We start from the raw sequence: 18,586 nt of genomic DNA, 5'->3' as shown, positions 1-18,586 counted from the left end.
CCGCCTAAGTGTAAACAGAAAACAACCCACAAAGAAGAAAATGATTTGACACACACACACTTCTGTTCATTAAAATGAGGCATTCAGAAAGTCTCCTTATTTCCCTACCTGATGTTGTGTCATAATGCAATGAAATAAAACACTTAAAACACTAAATGTGTGCTTTTTAAATTCAGCCAATCAAAGTATGCGAAAACGCCTTCACTTTCATGTGCAAGCTACGCAGTTTTAAGGTGTTAAAATAGTTAAATCAAGGAATTCAATTGTATTTTTTTAGCAATAGCCTACATAAAACCAACACAATTTGTGATAATCTGGGGTGCCACATACTCCTCACATGAGTGAACAATGTGTGGAAAAGGACACAGAGGCAATCACGTTCATCAATCATTTTTGGACACCGTCTATGATTCGGTTATTGATTATGTTTTTTTGTAAAGCAATTTATAAAAACAAGCGCTGTTGTACCCCTACTACATTGTGAGCTAAGATTAGTAACAATGGGGAATGTGGATCATTTCAAGTGGTTTCAAGTGCAAGCCTTGAGGTCAAACCATGAGGACATTGGGAGCAAATTGGTGTCTATTTTTTTGAGCGGACGTGCTCACTGCCTTGGAACATTCTCTTCACAGTGCGTGGACGTGTGTGCGTGCGTGTGGATGTGTGTGTATGTTTGTGTGTCAGCTGCCTCATCTCGTGTTGATGTCGACTGGCTTCTACCGGGCCTGGTGGTTAATAGCGGCATTTAAAAAAACAAAAAAAAACAAAAAACCTCCTCCCACACACGGAGCCCCCTTTCCCGACACCGTGACCTCCCGTCCTGTCCGAAACGATGAGCCAGCCTCGGCCGGACGAGTTCAAGCCGCCCCCGGAGTGCCCGGTGTTCGAGCCCAGCTGGGAAGAATTTGCAGACCCGTACGCCTTCATCAATAAAATCCGTCCCATCGCCGAGAAAACGGGCATTTGCAAAGTCCGGCCGCCTGAGGTGAGTGTGTTCGCGGATGTTTTAACGCCCCTTTGGACGCGGATGCTCATTTCATCGAGACGCTTGTTGGGAGATGAAGCGCCCAGGGATTTAAAGGGACTGCAACATGGCGGATGAACGGCTAGGTTCATTCTTTGTGCAGCCGAGGCTCGCTGCTTCGTTTTCTGCCTCGTTGGCGTCACGAGCAGCCCGCTTTTGTCCCCCTCGGACGCTTTACGCGTTCCCCAAGCGTGTCCCGGGTGGGATTGTGTTGTTGTTCACCGTGTGTCAACAAAGCCTCGGCACTCCGGTCACTGAGTCGTTGAGCTAAGAGGCTAATGCTAACTAGCAGAAACTGTCGTGATGTAGCACACGGTGCTGTTTTCATAGGTGGATATGCGGAAGACATCCTTGTGCGGACTACGGCAAAAATCACCACAAAGCACATGCTTTCGTCTAAAATTTTGGCCCTAATGTTTTCGTGGATTATCTGATGTATTTGCTGATGAGCATCACGCTATGATCAGCGTGTCATCTAACACTTGTCATCAATTGTCATTTAAATGTCCACAACATAGGCTATGTATAAATATTGTTCAAGCCAGTGTTAATAATGGACTTTTAAAAATGATATAATAGCAACACAAGTGCATCAGGTTATGTAAATCATGTATTAATAAACTAATTAAAACAGTTGTGCCTCTTAAAAATGAGGTGTATCTAGCCAGCTTGTACAACCTAGATGGTGTGATTGCATTTTATTGTGATTTATGACTCCTTGAAGTCAAGCAACTGTCTATGCTCGACTGGCAAGAGCCAGTCTTGTTGGGTGTTGTCCTCCATGTTGGCTTTGTGGTAAGCTGGCCTAGTGACTGACTGAGTCTTCCATCTGGCCATTTTGTTGGCCAGTGGGGGATGTATGCTTCTGACTTGCAACAAAAACTTGGGCCTCCCCTTTTGTGAGCGATCATTCTTGTTGTCGACGCTCAACTGTCTAAAGAAACCCTTCCAACGTTGCTTGTTTTGCTTGAGTTACAAACTCCGGAAGATCACTGTTCCATGTCAAAAGGCCTTTTGTGTCAAATTGGATGTCTAAAAATACTTTTAAAAATGTGTTGTTAAGGGTGACAGATTTAAAAAGTCAACAATCCACACTCCACAGATGCCTAGTATAAGAAAAATAGACTCCCAACATAACAAGCCTCCTACTTCCAGACAAAGGCGTGCGCTAATATTGTTCTGTTGCTCTTTAGGGTTGGCAGCCTCCATTTGCTTGCGATGTTGACAGACTTCACTTTGTTCCTCGGATCCAGAGGCTCAATGAACTGGAGGTGAGTGTTGATTGGTCATACTGTATATTTGCTTTCTTAAAGTTTAATATTTGTGGTGTTTTTAACACTCCCTCCATTGGGTAATTACTGGGTGTATGCAGGCATGAAATGAAAGTAGTAATATTATTTGCTTGACAATAGCAACTGAGATGGTGCTTAAATGTTACGTAAGATTATGTGTGTGTCTGGATAAAATGAAATGTGATTAATTAAATGACCAACACATTTTTTTAGGCATAAGATAGCCTTTGCAGATGTTAATTTCAGTGTAAATTGTTTCAAATGATTGTCTTTCCCATCCCAGGCTCAGACAAGAGTCAAGCTCAACTTTTTGGACCAGATTGCCAAATTCTGGGATTTGCAGGGATGTTCCCTGAAGATTCCCCATGTGGATAGGAAGATTTTGGATTTGTACCAGCTTAACAAGGTTGGTGTCATATAACCTGGCCAATTATAATTGTTCTAATTGCCTAACTCACCTTCCCCACACTGTTAACGTCCCCCTTCACAGTTAGTAGCAGAGGAAGGCGGATTCGATATTGTCTGTCAGGACAGACGATGGACCAAGATTGCGATGCAGATGGGCTTCGCCCCTGGCAAAGCTGTTGGCTCACACCTGCGAGGACACTATGAGAAAACCCTTTACCCCTATAATCTCTTTCAAAGTGGTGCAAATCTTCTGGTAAGTTAAACCCTGTGTCAATATAACGACCCTCTTAGAACTCATACAATACAGTGGCGCCTTGAGTTTAATTCGTGCCGTGACTACGCTCGTAAAGCTAAACACTTGTATCTCAAATCATCTGTCCCCTTTGAAATAAGTTAAAATTCCATTATACCGGTCCAGCCTCCCATAAAACCCAGCACAATTTTTTGTCGTGTTTTTTTTTTTTTTTTTTGAAAGAGAAAAATAACACTCTAGTATTTGATTTTCAGACACCAAATTTACTGTACATGAGAAAGTAACAATTCCTCAGGCAGCTACAGTAATGTTGGTATTTTTTCCCCCCTAGAAGATAATGTATGCCTACATTTTTATGCTTAGTACGACAGTGAACATCAACCGGGCGTGGTAATATATAGCTTAAAGTATCTTACCTGCTTATTGTGAAGAGACAGTGCTCGTATCTCAAAAGGTCTTTAAAAAACAAACAAAAAACTCTTAAGTCGTGACACTCTTATCTCAAGGCCCCACTGAATATGCAAACCAGCTACTTGCTTGATTTAAAGCCTTTTGTGTCTGTCCTAAATAGAATGCTTTAATGGAACATCCATAATTGTGTTTGATAGACAACTGTGAGGTTTTATGCAGTTTTGTTGTCTTTCACCTGTTTGACACTGTTAATTTTCACATCATCATAAAGTGCTCATATGTTATTTTTGAAAATGCTGTTATATGAGAGCTCATCATTGGGATTGGTACCACATGACCTCTTAGCGCAGGTCACTCTAAATAGTTTAATTACATCAGCTCTCTCTTGCCTCAGACACCAGAGGCAGCTTCCAAACTGATGCGTTTGGAGGCTGATCCTGAGCTTGAAAAGGTATGTACGCACTACAATGAATAAGACATCTTACAATTAACGACATGCATGTTTATTTCTGGCTCGATTACGCACTGTTTTGCAAGTATTGCTTGCAGAAACAATGTATTTTTTTTCTTCTTCTTTTTTTTAAATAATATTTTACCCTTTTAACTCATAAAATTGTATCCCAGTGTTAATTTCAATTCAAAAGTGGATATTTATCTCAATACCCTAATTTCTGTGGTAGGAAAAACATGTATTCAAAATAATGAGTTAGTCTAACATGTAAATTGTCTTCTATTCCAGTGTTTCCCAACCTTTTCTGAGCCAAGGCACCTATTTTGCTATATCTCACAACACACCACCAAACAAAAATGCTACAAAATTACAAATACTAAACTAATGAGCTCCTCTTAATTTACTCACAAATTGATGTACTCGGTGTGAAATCTGCACCTCATTCACCAAAAGCCAGGCTTTTTTCTTGTCGTATGAGTGGCAACAGGTAGATAGTTTCTTTGCAAGTTCTATTTAGTGGAAAAGCATTGCGTTTGTTCTGCCTGTCCACATATGTTGCTGGGATCGATAGATGAACAAAGATATATTTGTATTTAGTAACTAATTAATAATAATTTTCTGACCAATGTGAAGTGAAATTGGATAATTTACTACAGCACTCTGGTTGGGAATCTCTGTTCAATTTCCTTTAATCACATCGACATTGCCGCCTCATCTCAAATCACTGGGTCGGCATGTTGCTGCATTGTTTCTCTTGCACACTAACCACATCCTACTTTTGACCTTTGTCTCTCTTGACTGCTGAAGATACAGTTTATTTACACTGTTTCCCACAGCATGTCAACAACTTACTATTGGCATAAGTTACTTAAAAAAAAAAAAAAAAAAAGATTACACAGTTGTGGTCAATAGTTTGCATACATTCATTATGGCCGTGGATTTCATATTCATTTGGGGCTTATCATGTTTTATTTGAGCAGTTCTTCTTTAAAAATCAACCTGGAAAAAGAGCGATTCAAACAAACCTTAAAGGCTGAAAATTAGTATGACATGCATACCATAATGAGTTGTGCTTATATAGTGCGAACTTCTGACCACAACTTTGAACAGATAGCTTCTGTGACCACACATTTATTGCAATTTGCATCAATCAAAGCTGCATTCATATTAACTTCCACTGAGTTATTTCCACTTTAGAACCCAAATCTGTTCACTAACCTTTCAACTATAGTGTGAACATGCATATTGTTTACTTCAGTGTGTTGAAAAGCCAGTCAACCCAGAGGAGAGTGCAGAAAGTATGGATCAGGTTGACATTAAGGAGCCCAAACTGCCCGAACCACTTCAGAGGCAGCCCGTCCAAATGCCCGATTCTTGCCCCAGCGCTCGCAGAGGGAAACGTATGAAGTATGAGGTGGGCATTGTTCACTAAAAAAAAGTCGGCACAGCCATTAAAATGTCAGATTTTTGTGACGTAAAAACATGAGATCAAGATAAATAATTTCAAAACTTGTTCCACCACTAACCTGTCCAACTTGTACATCTTTTTGAGAGATGTAAAACAAACTGAAATAATGTGGTTGTACAATTGTGCACACACACCCTCTTATTAGACAGTGATGTCTGTGGCTATGTTCCAATTTAACCAAACATTTTCAAACTCATGCTCAGTGGGAGTCAACACACACTTGCAGAAAAAAAGTAGCATCATCATAAACCGGTGTACCATAATGGTGACAGTATCATGCTTATAGGGCTGTCTTTCTTCAGCTGGAACTAGGCTGCTCCTCCCTGCTCTCAAGAAGATAAAAAAATAAAATAAAATACTTGAATTGTGAATGTTATAGGATATATTAATGATGGGACAAGTTTTGAAGTGATTTTTCTTTGTCTCTTTTTTTTTTATTTTTATTTTTATTTTTTATATATATAAAAACCTGGCATTTGAAAATGTGTGTAGACTTGTTTTAGCCAGTGTATCAGTTTTTTCAATCGACCTACATCATCACCTTTTTTTGTAGTCTGTATGTGTGAAGATGGAACCAGGCGAGCCAGGTGAGAATCGTCCCAACTTGAGGAGGAGGATGGGCTCTTTAGTTGCCAAGCCGGAACCAGGTTTGCCACCGCAGTAGTGTATCTGCTGCAGTTGTTTGTTTTGAAACATGGTAACTCATGTGTCACGCTTGGCTGTCTTACAGAGAAAGAGATTCCCATTCAAGTAAAACAGGAGCCAGTTGATATCAAGGAACCTTTAATTGAGGAGGACAAATTCAAGCAACGCTACAAAAAATACATCCAATTTCTTCCTCCAAATCCAGTAAGTAAATATTCTGGGGTATATTCACTAAGAATGTGCTGCGTCTGGTAATAGCGCGAAATATTGCACCACAACTGCACCCGCAGTCTGTGCATAGTTACCCACCTATTCACTAAGGATATTGCTCTAATCATATACCGGCGCAAACACGCCCACAAAACTGACAGCTTGGAGCAAATTTGCACCTGATTTACCACACATGGCAATGGATTTGCGCCAAGAACATGGTTGTTATAGTAACGGTTGCGAGAAAGATGACATTATCAGAAAGCGAGGTTGGACCGAGAGTAAGCGTTTATAGCGCCATTAATCTGTACAGAGCAGAGAGGACGACAACGACGTCATTCATTCATAAAGTACAAATTATTGGTGCGATTGCGTTTAAAAAATATATTTTCATAGGTTGGCGTGGGCGTACAGTATGTATCTGGCACGTAAGAATGATCGGAAAATGCCTCCCCGCCATTGCCGATCAGCCCGGGTTACGTTGTGTCCTAAACCAACATAGAAAAATGTCCCTCTCGCTCTGTCTCTCTCTGTCTCTTCTCTTCTCTTCTCTTCTCTTCTCTTCTCTTCTCTTCTCTTCTCTTCTCTTCTCTTCTCTTCTCTTCTCTTCTCTTCTACTCTCTTCTCTTCTACTCTCTTCTACTCTCTTCTCTTCTCTTCTCTTCTACTCTCTTCTACTCTCTTCTACTCTCTTCTCTTCTACTCTCTTCTACTCTCTTCTCTCCTCTTCTACTCTCTTCTCTTCTACTCTCTTCTCTTCTCTTCTCTTCTACTCTCTTCTCTTCTACTCTCTTCTCTTCTACTCTACTCTACTCTACTCTACTCTACTCTACTCTACTCTACTCTACTCTACTCTCTGCGTGAACAGAGAGCAATGGTGCACCGTGCCATGCACTGCTGTCATGATCCTGGGATCGAGGTTGCGTCAGCTTAATACATGCCCTCCAAAAACATTATTTGCGTCACGCAAACTCTGCGTGGCTATTCCGCAATGAGTCTCATTTGCATTGGGGTGGGTATATTTTACGTCAAATGTTGCAAATTACCTAATTTACATACGCGCAAATAACACCGGCGCATCGTGATGCAATCTGGTTGGCCGCGCACTTAATGACGGATTTACCCACCTGCGCGTGTTTAGTGAATTAGGCGCTATCGGATTTCTCCATTTTTACCGGTTAGCGCCGTGCAAAGGCAACCCAAACCTTTAATGAATAGCCCCCTCAGTCTTCAAATATGGGAATGTTCAGTTTATCCACGAAGAAATATAAATCTGCAAAATATTCTAATTTTAATGGGATTCATTGGAAACATTCAGAAGAATGAAAATAAAAATAATGTTAATGTATATAACTTAGCTAAGGACAATGAAGGCTGCATATAAATAGGAATGTTACATTGAGACATCTGAAATGTTTTTACTAGCTAATAAATGTTAACAAATGGTCAGGAGACATTTTTAAAATGCTACTGCTGCATATTAAGTAGGAACCTTTTCTTCATTCCTTAGGTGGATCTGGTCGTGTGTCTGGTTTGTAGCAGTGGGGGAGATGAAGACCGCTTGTTGCTATGTGACGGTTGTGATGACAGCTACCATACCTTCTGTCTCATCCCTCCCCTTACTGACGTCCCCAGGGGAGACTGGAGGTGCCCCAAGTGTCTGGCTCAGGTGACGATCATTAATGTAAACAATAACACCGAATAAAACAACTCAAAAGATACTTAATACATTTCCTTCTTTTAGGAATGTAGCAAACCTCATGAAGCGTTTGGCTTTGAGCAGGCTTTCAGAGACTATACCCTGCGCGGCTTTGGGCAAATGGCAGACGCGTTCAAATCAGATTATTTTAACATGCCAGTTCATGTAAGTCAAATGTGGTTCATGCGAAAATAAATCTGTTTTTCTACAAGCATTCTGATTGTTTCTGTTGATACATCTTCCAGATGGTACCTACAGAGCTAGTGGAAAAAGAGTTCTGGCGCTTGGTGGGAGCCATTGAGGAGGATGTTACTGTTGAATATGGAGCAGATATTGCATCAAAGGAGTTTGGGAGTGGATTTCCTATTCCCAATGGAAAAGTTAAGATTTCTCCAGATGATGAGGTAAAGTAATCATCATCCAGTACAAGTTTATTAATTGGATTGCATTGATGGGTATTATGCCTAACTTCATGTGTATCGCTATGCATCTGTTGCGACCTATGCAGAAATACCTCAAGTGTGGATGGAACCTCAACAACATGGCAATGATGAATCCATCCGTCCTCACACACGTGACAGCAGACATCTGCGGAATGACATTGCCGTGGCTTTACGTTGGCATGTGCTTCTCGTCCTTCTGTTGGCACATCGAGGACCACTGGAGCTACTCCATCAACTACCTCCACTGGTATAAAACAAATCTTGCGAGGAGTGACAAGAATGAAGAGAGTCAATTACATTGTTCATGTTTCTTTTATTCACTCTAAGGGGGGAACCCAAAACCTGGTACGGAGCTCCTGGGTTTGCTGCAGAGCAACTTGAGGAGGTGATGAAGAAACTGGCCCCAGAACTGTTTGAGTCTCAGCCTGACCTCTTGCACCAGCTTGTCACCATCATGAACCCCAATACCCTGATGGCCCACGGTGTCCCGGTATATTTTGTATACCTTCAAACAATACAGAACACAAATAACTTAATACAATTAATTAATTAATTAAAATTAATCCTTTTGTTTTTGGTTCTGTTCCAGATTTATAGAACAAACCAGTGTGCTGGTGAATTTGTGGTCACGTTTCCCAGAGCCTACCACAGTGGCTTCAATCAAGGCTTCAACTTTGCAGAAGCAGTCAACTTCTGCACTGTTGATTGGGTAAATTGAGTTTTTATTTGGTCAGCTATATTGGATGACTCAAAACTCACGATACACTTCCTTTTTTTTTTCATTTTATTTTCAGGTATCATTCAGACAGATGTGAGGTCATAACTATTTGACAGTTGAGGCATTGCAGGTTTTATAAACATTTAGTACAATTTTCTTGCCCGTGGCTCGTTAGTTGACATTGGAGCAGTGTCACACTGCTCCAACACGTAGTTGTACAATTTACGATATGCATGGCAAGTTTCTCAAAAATGAATGATAAAAGAGAAAAAAAGTATTTTTACTGTATGTTCCTCCTACGTCAATTTGAAATATATTAGCTAATGGAGCCAAAATGGGGAAACATCGGCCAAATTGATTTTATGACTTGCTATCAAGTTCAAATTATCCTCAGTAGTGGTGGTGCGCATTGCACTCATATTTACAGATTGTTCTGATCTAGCGAATTGCACGTCATGTGTGGTAGAGCCAATCACAAGCTGGGATGTAGGGGGCCATATGTAACACTTCATATGTCTTGAGACATTGATGCTGCTTTTTCTTCCAGGTCAAGTATTTAATTTTTTTCATATATGTATTTCTATTTGTACTTTGTTACTTCCCATCTCTTATCATAATCTTTGACTTGAAGCCTTTGAACAACCTGAAGTCAGCACAGGAAAATTTGATCACTCACTGAAGTATCCTCTGAATTGAGCTTTTGTTGCTGCCGAGTTCGAGTGCAGTTCTCGGGATAGACTTTCCCAGATTTTGCGCGAATGCCTGCGCGAGGTCTTCGATGTTTCATTAATGGTGGTAGTAGTAGTCCTTTTGTTGCGTTGTTTGTCAAGAACAGTTCTTGTAACGAGAAACTTGCCAATAATGCCATAAATTGTTCTACTTGTTGTTTTACTGTGACCGCCATCAAGTTTCTCAAACTGGCATTGAACTGCAGTCATGGACAGATACATTTCTTGCCAGGCGACAATTTTGCAAAGCTGCTCCAAAGTCAATTGGCAATCCATGGGCGAGTAAATGATATGCTTACAAAAACCTGCAAAGCCTAAGCTGTCAAATTCTGCTGGCATCACGTCTACCACAATCATTCATGAAACAAAAAAAAAGAGCAAAGTGAATGTCTACTGACGTTTTGGACAGCCTGTATTTTGTTGTAATTGCAGAGCGTCTGTGGCCTCGTTTAAGCACAATGGGATGTTTTTGTACAGGATATGCACACATTTACATGACAACCTTGATCTTGTGTTTGTTACTCCAGATGTCGCTCGGTCGACAATGTGTCAACCACTATCGCACACTACACCGGTACAATGTCTTTTCCCATGACGAGATGGTGTGCAACATGGCAGCAAAAGCAGAAACACTTGATGTGGTTCTGGCGTCTGCCGTCCACAAGGACATGGCCATCATGATCCTGGAAGAGCAAGAACTGAGGGAAAAAGTGACAAAAATGGTGAAGTAGTAACAATAAGTTTCTGCTCTCAAGTACGTCCTTCACTCAACAACTGGTTTGGCCCTCATATTTAAAGGGGTTAGTGCAGTGGCAGGAGGCAAAATACGATCATCTCCAGGATGACGAGCGGCAGTGTGCCAAGTGCCGGACCACCTGTTACCTGTCTGCCATCACCTGTCCCTGTAGCCCAGGAGTGCTGGTCTGTCTGCATCACATCAGTGATCTGTGTTCCTGCCCGGTCACCAACTACACACTGAAGTAAGCCCCACTGCTCAGAGATCAGGCTATTTTAGGAAGAACATTATTACTCTAAAATCTTTGCTTCTAAGTAAATGTGTGAATAAAGTCAACCTTAAAGACTTCTTGACAATAATATGTTACATGTGACCTCATTAGTCTAAACATGACATGCTGATTAATATTACATTTGTAGAATATGAGTTATAAAGCAAAATGCAGCCGCTTTTATCCATCTTGGGGCGGCCGTTTTGCCACTTGTTGTTGACTGAAGATGACATTACAGTTGCTCAGCGCTCAGGCAATGACCAATCACAGCTTACCTGTTAACTCAGTGCTTCTCAAATAGTGGGGCGGGCCGCCCCAGGGGGGCACGAGGCTTCGTCCAGAGGGGTGCGTTTGACCTCGGGGAACATGCTTTTTTATTATTGTATTATTATTATTATTATTATTATTATTTATTTATTTATTTTTTTATTTTTTTACTGTCTTAGAATAATGTGCAATTGCACTTCCACTACATTAGGGGGCAGTGGCAGTAGATGTTTTCTTCTTCCTGGGGGGGGGGGGGACAGAAAATAATTAAGAAGCACTGTGTTAACTGAAGCTGAACTGTGATTGGTTTGCTACTGTGATGTCATGTTCACTGACAGCAAGTGGCAAAATGGCCCCCTTCTGATATTGATTAAAAACTGCTGGATTTTGCAGCTTGACTCATATTCCGCTTACGCAATATTAACCAGAATGCCATATTTTAGACTAGCAGAGCTGCATAGAACATATTGTCAAGAATTTTTGGGAGGGTGGGCGTCCTCTTTAAATTTTCACACGCTGTTTCCTCTTGTAGTTACAGATACACACTGGAGGACCTGTTACCGATGATGAATGCCTCAAAGCAGCGTGCTGAAGAGTATGATGCATGGGCCGTTCGTGTGTCAGAGACTCTTGAGGCAAAACTGGAAAAGAAGAAAGGTAAGCCAACAAGTTCTGAGAAGAAACATTTCACCAATCTGATGAAAGTGATTAACCAAAACAAATGGACCATTTTGTTGTGTGAAAGTAATTAACAGGTCCTCTTTCCACAGGCTTGCCAGTTTTCCGCGCTCTTCTTGCTGAATCAGAGTCCAAACGCTTCCCTGAAAACGACCTGCTGCGTCGGCTGCGTCTGATCACCCAAGATGCAGAGAAGTGCTCCTCAGTGGCGCAGCAACTGTTGAATGGGAAAAGGCAGACCAGGTATTTTGCTAATTTATCAAATGTAAAGGTTAGCCGTATCAATTAATGGTAATAATGAGATTGACGTGACACATTCCTAAGGTATCAATGTGGCATTTTGAAATCCCGGAGCCAGTTGACTGTGGAGGAGCTTAGTTCGTTTGTAAGGCAGCTGTATAACCTCTCCTGCAGCCTCACTCAAGCCCCCTTGTTGAAGGTAGGTTGACAGAATCTGAAGACATCTGTGAAGTTCCGTTCATATCAGAAAGACCACATCTCAGTACATTTTCTGTCTCTTTGAAGGAACTCTTAAATCGCATCGAAGACTTCCAGCAGCACAGCGAGAAGGTCCTGGCCGACGAGGCTCCCAGCTTGGCTGAGATTCAGAGCCTGTTAAATGTCAGCTTTGACTTTGACGTGGACCTGCCCGAGCTGCCGCGTTTGAGGGAGCGGCTCGAGCAAGCCCGCTGGTTGGAGGGGGTGGAGCAAGCCAGCGTCCAGCCTGCAACCCTGACTTTGGAAACCATGCGAAGGCTCATCGACCAGGGCGTGGGCTTGGCGCCGCACGCGTCCGTGGAGAAGGCCATGGCACACCTTCAGGAGCTTTTGACGGTGTCAGAGCATTGGGAGGACAAAGCGAGCACTCTTCTGAAAGCCAGGTAATGGCAGCAGATCAATTGATGCATCGTGGTGTTCACATCTATTCACAAAAAAAAAATAAAAAATCATGAAGATCAATCATATTGGTAGCTTCTTTCTTAACTCATTCACTCCCAGCCATTTTCACTTAAGCAACCGCCTTCGCTCCTGGCTGTTATACTGGATTTTGACTGATTTTGCAAGGCCCATAGAATATTGTGTTCTATTGCTATAAAAACATGGAACTTACCAAAAGAAAGATTAGATTCTCTTCTTACATCAGAAAAAAAAGAATATTTCTTTCAGTTTCCGTTTTGCAGCAAATAGCATTGGAATATAGCTAAATTTCATCGTTATTCACAAATCTGCTTAGAATTGCGGGGCAACAGCTTGTTTTCATCATGGCCCCGGTTGATCTCTTATACTCTGCTGCCACCTGCTAGCCTTTTTGGTAATTAATACCATTTTTCACATATTCTCTGTAGTTGAGAAGCTGCATCAAAGCCTTCTGTATGCTCTAGCATAAAATAACATTTAAAAAAAGTATAAATACGTCTTTGGGACACTTAAATACATTTAAAATAGAACATATTTATACGTTTTTGGGAGCAAATGAGTTAATTGTACTTATATTTTTGATGTATTAGTCATGTCTCACTTTATGACTGGATCTTTGCACTGATTGTATCCGAATGGTTTCCCTACTACATCAGTGCACCTGATTTTGCTTCATTTTGAATTCCAGCTAGTGCAAAATGCTGTGGCTAGAATATTCAACCAGATCAACAAAAAGTGAGCATCACGTTTAGTTCCGCCCTCATTCCACTGGTGCTGTTCAGCATTTACTGTCACAAGTTGCTTTTAATGGCATGGCTGTTAGGAATGTGCATCTCTCCATCTTAACGTAGAGCCTAAACTATATTTTTCAAAAGTGATGTTTCTTTGCCATGTGTAGTTGCCATGCTTAGCTCTGAATTTTGAGTTTCATCCTGGTAGGTTTTGCAAACATGTTAATTCACGAGGACAAACAGATTTCATAGAACTGCTGTTAATTTTTATTTTAATGGCAGTTGGAGGTCCAAGACCTTGCACCTGTTTTCCAACAAGACATTTACTGTGTGGAGTAAAAAACAACGCAAGGACAGTTCTCATAATGAATTTTTATTTTGGAAGTCACTGTGACCAGTAATACTTACAATGTATCATTGTGTAATGTTTTACCCATCAGACCACCTCACTCCATTGAGACCTTGAGTGCTGCAGCCGAGGAAGTTTCTGGCATCTCCTCTCACCTCCCTAACTGCCTCCTCCTAAAAGACACCATCAGAAAAGCTCTAGAGTGGCTCCAGGAAGCCGAGCAGCTTCTGGTCAGGACACACTTGGCATTTTAGCCGCGTGCTTTCACATTCGCACGCATGTTTGACCCACAACTGTGTTGTTTTGCAGGCGAATGACTGCATACTTATGGTGGACAACCTATCTGATATGGTGCTACGAGGACAAGCCATTCAAGTCCACCTGGAGCCCTTAGACAGACTTGAGTCTTTAATGGCAGAAGTACAAGACTGGAAAGAATCGGCTGCTTCCATTTTCCTTCAGAAAGACACAGCCTATACCTTACTTGAGGTAAAAAATAAAATAAAATAAAAAAAACACCCATCCCCCAGCATAATTATTACTCCTCTGAAGAAAATGTGAGGCCTAACTGTTGTTTTTCATCACAGGCTTTGTGTCCAAGATGTGAGGTTGGAGATGAAGGTTCTCCCAAGAGGAAGGCCAAGAAAGGGAAGGAAACGCCTAAAAGTAACAAGAAGAAAACTCTAAGGCTCTGCACTGTCAGTGATGTGGAGAAAGCGCTTTCAGAGGCCAAGGATTCTGCCTCTGTTGTAAGTGCTTTTTTTATTTTATACACATAATCCATATTTGCAAATAGTGTCCCGCACTTTAATGGATGCACTCCCTCAGTTCATTATTGTGTGTAGGCTAGGTCAGGGGTCAGCAACATGCCCCCAAAGGAGCACATGATTGGCCCCCAGGCCTGTTCTAAAAATAGCTCACACAGTAGCATGTGAGAAATGTTGTACACACATAATCCATATTCGCACATAGTTTCCTACACATTAACATATGCGCTCCCTCAGTTCATTATTGTGCGTCGTACACTTGTATAAATCTCACGTAGACTAGGTCAGGGGTCAGCAACATGCCCCCAACATGATTGGAGCACATGATTGGCCCTCAGGTCTGTTCTAAAAATAGCTCACGTTGTAGCAAGTGAATTGCGGGGAAACAGCCTGTTTTCATCATGAGAAATGTTGTAGGAGTGATCATTTTAAAATGTAAATACTTGCAGAGATTTATGGAAATTTAAAAAAAGTGTTGCATGTTTGTTACTTGTTAAATCATTGTTGATGATTATTGTGAGAAATCATGAATATGATTTCATCGACGAATATAATTCAGTATTAATTAGGGATGTAACAATAATGGCAATACCGTGATATTAAAACTGCCACAATATATTGTCGTCGTCATGTCAAAATATTAAAAGCAGCACACCTGTGGAAAAAAAAAAAGGTTGATTTCCATTTGTGCCGTTCTAGCACCCCCTGGTGCAGTTTAATTTTCATTAGGGATGTTTTGGCCCTTCTATGTTTAAAAACACTAATTGTCAGATGAAGGGGATTGTAATATGCTTGTGAAGTAAGTTAATATGTGGAGGAACTCGATGTGTGCTTGCATTAGGTGAGTAAGTGCTTCAATATTAAATGTTATATAATGGCACTTCATTTATATAGTTCTTTTCCACCGTACAAGGCCCTCAAAGTGCGTTACATTTTGACTACCCATTCACCTACTGATGATGCAGCATCAGGAGCAATTGGGGGTTCAGTATCTTGCTCAAGGATACTTTGACGTGGTCACAATAGCATGGGATCAAACCCACAACCTCTGGGTTGGAAGACAACCACCATACTACTGAGCCACGCTGCCCCACGAGAGATTGGAGGTTTATATGTATTGCTGTTATGTACAAATTTTTTGCACAATATTGTGCTTTTTTTTTTTTAGTCTGAGCTAATTTTTTTTTTTTACTATATTGTGACCTTTTTTTTTTTTAAATATCGCCAACCTCCCCACAATATCATGATAATTATCGTATCGTGCGCTTCATATCGTATCATGATATTTGGATAAATTCCCGAGTATTAATCACAACATACAACTAAAAGTAATTTGAATTAATGAGCATCTCTCAGTTACAAAAAATGTTGGACACAACTGGACATACTAATCCTCCCTTGTAACTCACAGAATTTTTTAACAGCAATTTTTTGGGCTATTGAATTTGAAAAACAAAAAAATCTAAATAGTGATTTGTCTTCATTTTTAGAATGCAACTCTAGAGGCGCTGCGGGTCCGGGAGATGGAGGCCTTCTGTCATCTGAGAGTGGCAAACGAGTCAAAGCTCCTCCCCACCGCAGACTGCACAGACTTGAAAGTTTGCGTCTGTCAGAAGGCGCCCATGGGGGCTATGCTGCAGTGTGAACTCTGCAGGGACGCCTTCCACAGCGTGTGTGTCAGGGATCAATCGGACCTCAGCGATTCATCGCCGTGGCTGTGTCCCCAGTGTCAGAGATCCCGAAAACCGCCGCTGAACAAAGTTCAGCCTCTGCTAGCAACCCTGAGGCGTGTCGGGGTTCGACTGCCTGAGGGGGATGCACTGCACCACCTGGTTGAGAGGACACTTAACTGGCAGTGTCGCGCACAGCACATCCTACAGTCTTGTCATTTGACAGAACTGGAAGATGGAGCCGAAACACCCCCCGTTCTGACCCGCTGTGCATCAGACTCCTCCGACACTTACAGCAACACTCAGGTCCTTCATCGCCTCCTTGTTTTATTTTTCGTTTTCTTTTTTTCTTCGCTTTTGGTGAGTAAATTTAGTGATTTTCCTTTTTTCACGCAGGCCCCTTGTTTGACTCCAGAGTGGAACAAGACAAATCACGCTCAGACTGTCTTCTATACCGAGCAGAGATGCATTCCGCTGCAAGGTCAGCTGTCATTCTCTCACATGCAGATGGGATCTACTGAAAAGGAAAACTTTTGATGTCATGCGTTTGTCTTGACAGGCTTGAATCAGGACCTGGAGCAACTGATGGTGGAAGGGCTCCTCCTGCAGGTGTCACTGCCAGAAATCCAGACCCTGCACCATGTTTTATTGGACAGAGCCACGAGCCAGCATGCAATGTCTCCAGCAGGCGATTCCACAGACTGTGACAAACAAGCACAGTTTCACTCTCAGGGAAAAAAAGTCAACCAGGTAAATGTCAAATGAAATGTCAGATCCTTCTTTAATCAATCTATCAACAGGCCACATGAGAGTTTGACTTTTGATTTGTCAGCTTTATGTTATCCATTCATTTGGTAACAAGCATTATTAAAGATACATTAGCTTGCTATCTGCCATGATCAATCTGTACAACATCAATCTGTACCACCCTGATCTATTAGCCATATTATACAACAAGTGTTCATTTTGACAAGAAATTATAATTTAGTTTTAGTTATCGTCTTTTGACTAAAATTAATTCGTTTTAGTCATAATTTAGTCATCTGATTGTATTAGTTTTAATCCAATTTTAGTCGACGAAAGAAAAAGAAATTTTAGTCGACTAAATTGACAGTTTAGTCAATATAGTCGATATATATTCCTTCAGCATACAACTTAGTTTTCACCTAAATAAAAAAAAAAAAGTGCATAATTGCTTGAGATTAATCTTAGAGCTACACAATGAATGCTTTTGATTCCTTCTGACTGGATTTTGTGAATTTTCGTCACTTTGTTTTAGTTATTGACGTTGTCAGACAAATTTAGTTATCGTCGCAGTGAATGTCTTTTATTTTAGTTTTCATTTATTTTTCGTCTGAAAAAAATATTTCTTGACAAAGTATGACAAATTTTTGTCAACGAAGTTATCACTGTATACATCATGGGCAATTATTAATTTATTTATTTATTTTAAACAAAGTGCAAATCACTCCAGCATCACGTTAATGTTCATTCGGCTGTGTTTTCTGTACATGCCACAATTGGTGGATGTGACAGCTAAAAAAACGAAGTAAGCTTTACTAATGCTAATAATTACCAAAATTCACAAATAGTAAACTAGAATTCAGTCATGTGGCATGTTCTTCAATTTGACATTTTGATCAAAGGTTAAAATTGAATTGTGAAAAATCTAATTCCGTCATTACTTTTTTCTTTTTCTTTTTTTTTAAATGTTCAGTTTTAAATCAAAAATAAAATGAAAGAACAATACACTGCTTGTTTTTTGCAAAAAAAAAAAAAAAGGCTTGTTTTCTAATGTGATCTCTCTTTCAGGATGTTAAAGTGAGGGACGCTCTCATGGTGTCAGAGAAGAAAGCAAAGAGGCATTTGGCTCTGAACGGGCAACGCAGGGCGAGGGAGAGAAAGCATTCTCACAAAAGGCAGAAGACGGAGCAAAAGGAATTACAGCGCAGACCAGCCTCAAACTTGTCCTCGCCTCGTTCGGACATCTCACATTCTGACGAGTCTGATGAGGACATGGCCGTGTGTCCCGCAGAGAGATGCCAGCTCCCTGAAGGAAATGAGGTGTGAATAAAGTCTCAAATAATTCATAAAAAAAAAACACGGTACTAGTTTTGGTATTATTATTGTCCCTTTCTTTTCCTGCAGGTGCACTGGGTCCAGTGTGATGGCAGCTGCAACCAGTGGTTTCATCAAGTGTGTGTTGGCGTCACGGCTGAGATGGCGGAGAAGGAGGACTACATTTGTGTCCGCTGTGCACTGAGCAACGCGCACACGACGGACTGAAGAGCCCCCCCCCCCCCAAAAAAAAAAAAAAAAAAAAAAAAAAAAAAAAAAAAAAAAAAAAAAAAAAAAAAAGACGGTTATTAGGCTGCCAACAGTCTCAACCTCACCTTCGGCTCATTTGTCCAACCCTTTTGTAACAATGGTGCTATCTTCTCTTTCACTT

The 18,586-nt window shown here is 41.0% G+C and overlaps 1 protein-coding gene across 2 annotated transcripts; it reads left to right on the top strand.

Moving 5' to 3' along the window:
* The first annotated feature begins 630 nt into the window (after window positions 1–630).
* On the top strand, window positions 631–18,435 carry kdm5bb (lysine demethylase 5Bb). Of its 2 annotated transcripts, XM_077512859.1 has the most exons (28): window positions 631–985; window positions 2,218–2,295; window positions 2,600–2,722; window positions 2,807–2,977; window positions 3,783–3,839; window positions 5,098–5,253; window positions 5,861–5,954; window positions 6,038–6,156; window positions 7,673–7,831; window positions 7,907–8,026; window positions 8,107–8,265; window positions 8,370–8,551; window positions 8,632–8,794; window positions 8,894–9,013; window positions 10,278–10,472; window positions 10,549–10,730; window positions 11,557–11,681; window positions 11,795–11,945; window positions 12,027–12,141; window positions 12,228–12,583; window positions 13,792–13,930; window positions 14,010–14,189; window positions 14,288–14,449; window positions 15,958–16,443; window positions 16,534–16,618; window positions 16,697–16,887; window positions 17,950–18,201; window positions 18,286–18,435. In XM_077512859.1, exons 1-28 carry the CDS (start codon window positions 833–835, stop codon window positions 18,421–18,423), a joined length of 4,611 nt encoding a protein of 1,536 aa, XP_077368985.1. In that variant the 5' UTR covers window positions 631–832; the 3' UTR covers window positions 18,424–18,435. The 2 variants fall into 2 exon arrangements, with proteins under 2 accessions (XP_077368985.1, XP_077368986.1); XM_077512860.1 differs by lacking the exon at window positions 3,783–3,839.
* The last annotated feature ends 151 nt before the right edge of the window (window positions 18,436–18,586 follow it).

Source organism: Festucalex cinctus, chromosome 2 (genome assembly GCF_051991245.1).
Source record: "Festucalex cinctus isolate MCC-2025b chromosome 2, RoL_Fcin_1.0, whole genome shotgun sequence".
NCBI lineage: Eukaryota > Metazoa > Chordata > Actinopteri > Syngnathiformes > Syngnathidae > Festucalex > Festucalex cinctus.
Note: the sequence above shows the minus strand (reverse complement) of the source record. Positions and strands in the feature narration are given on the sequence as shown.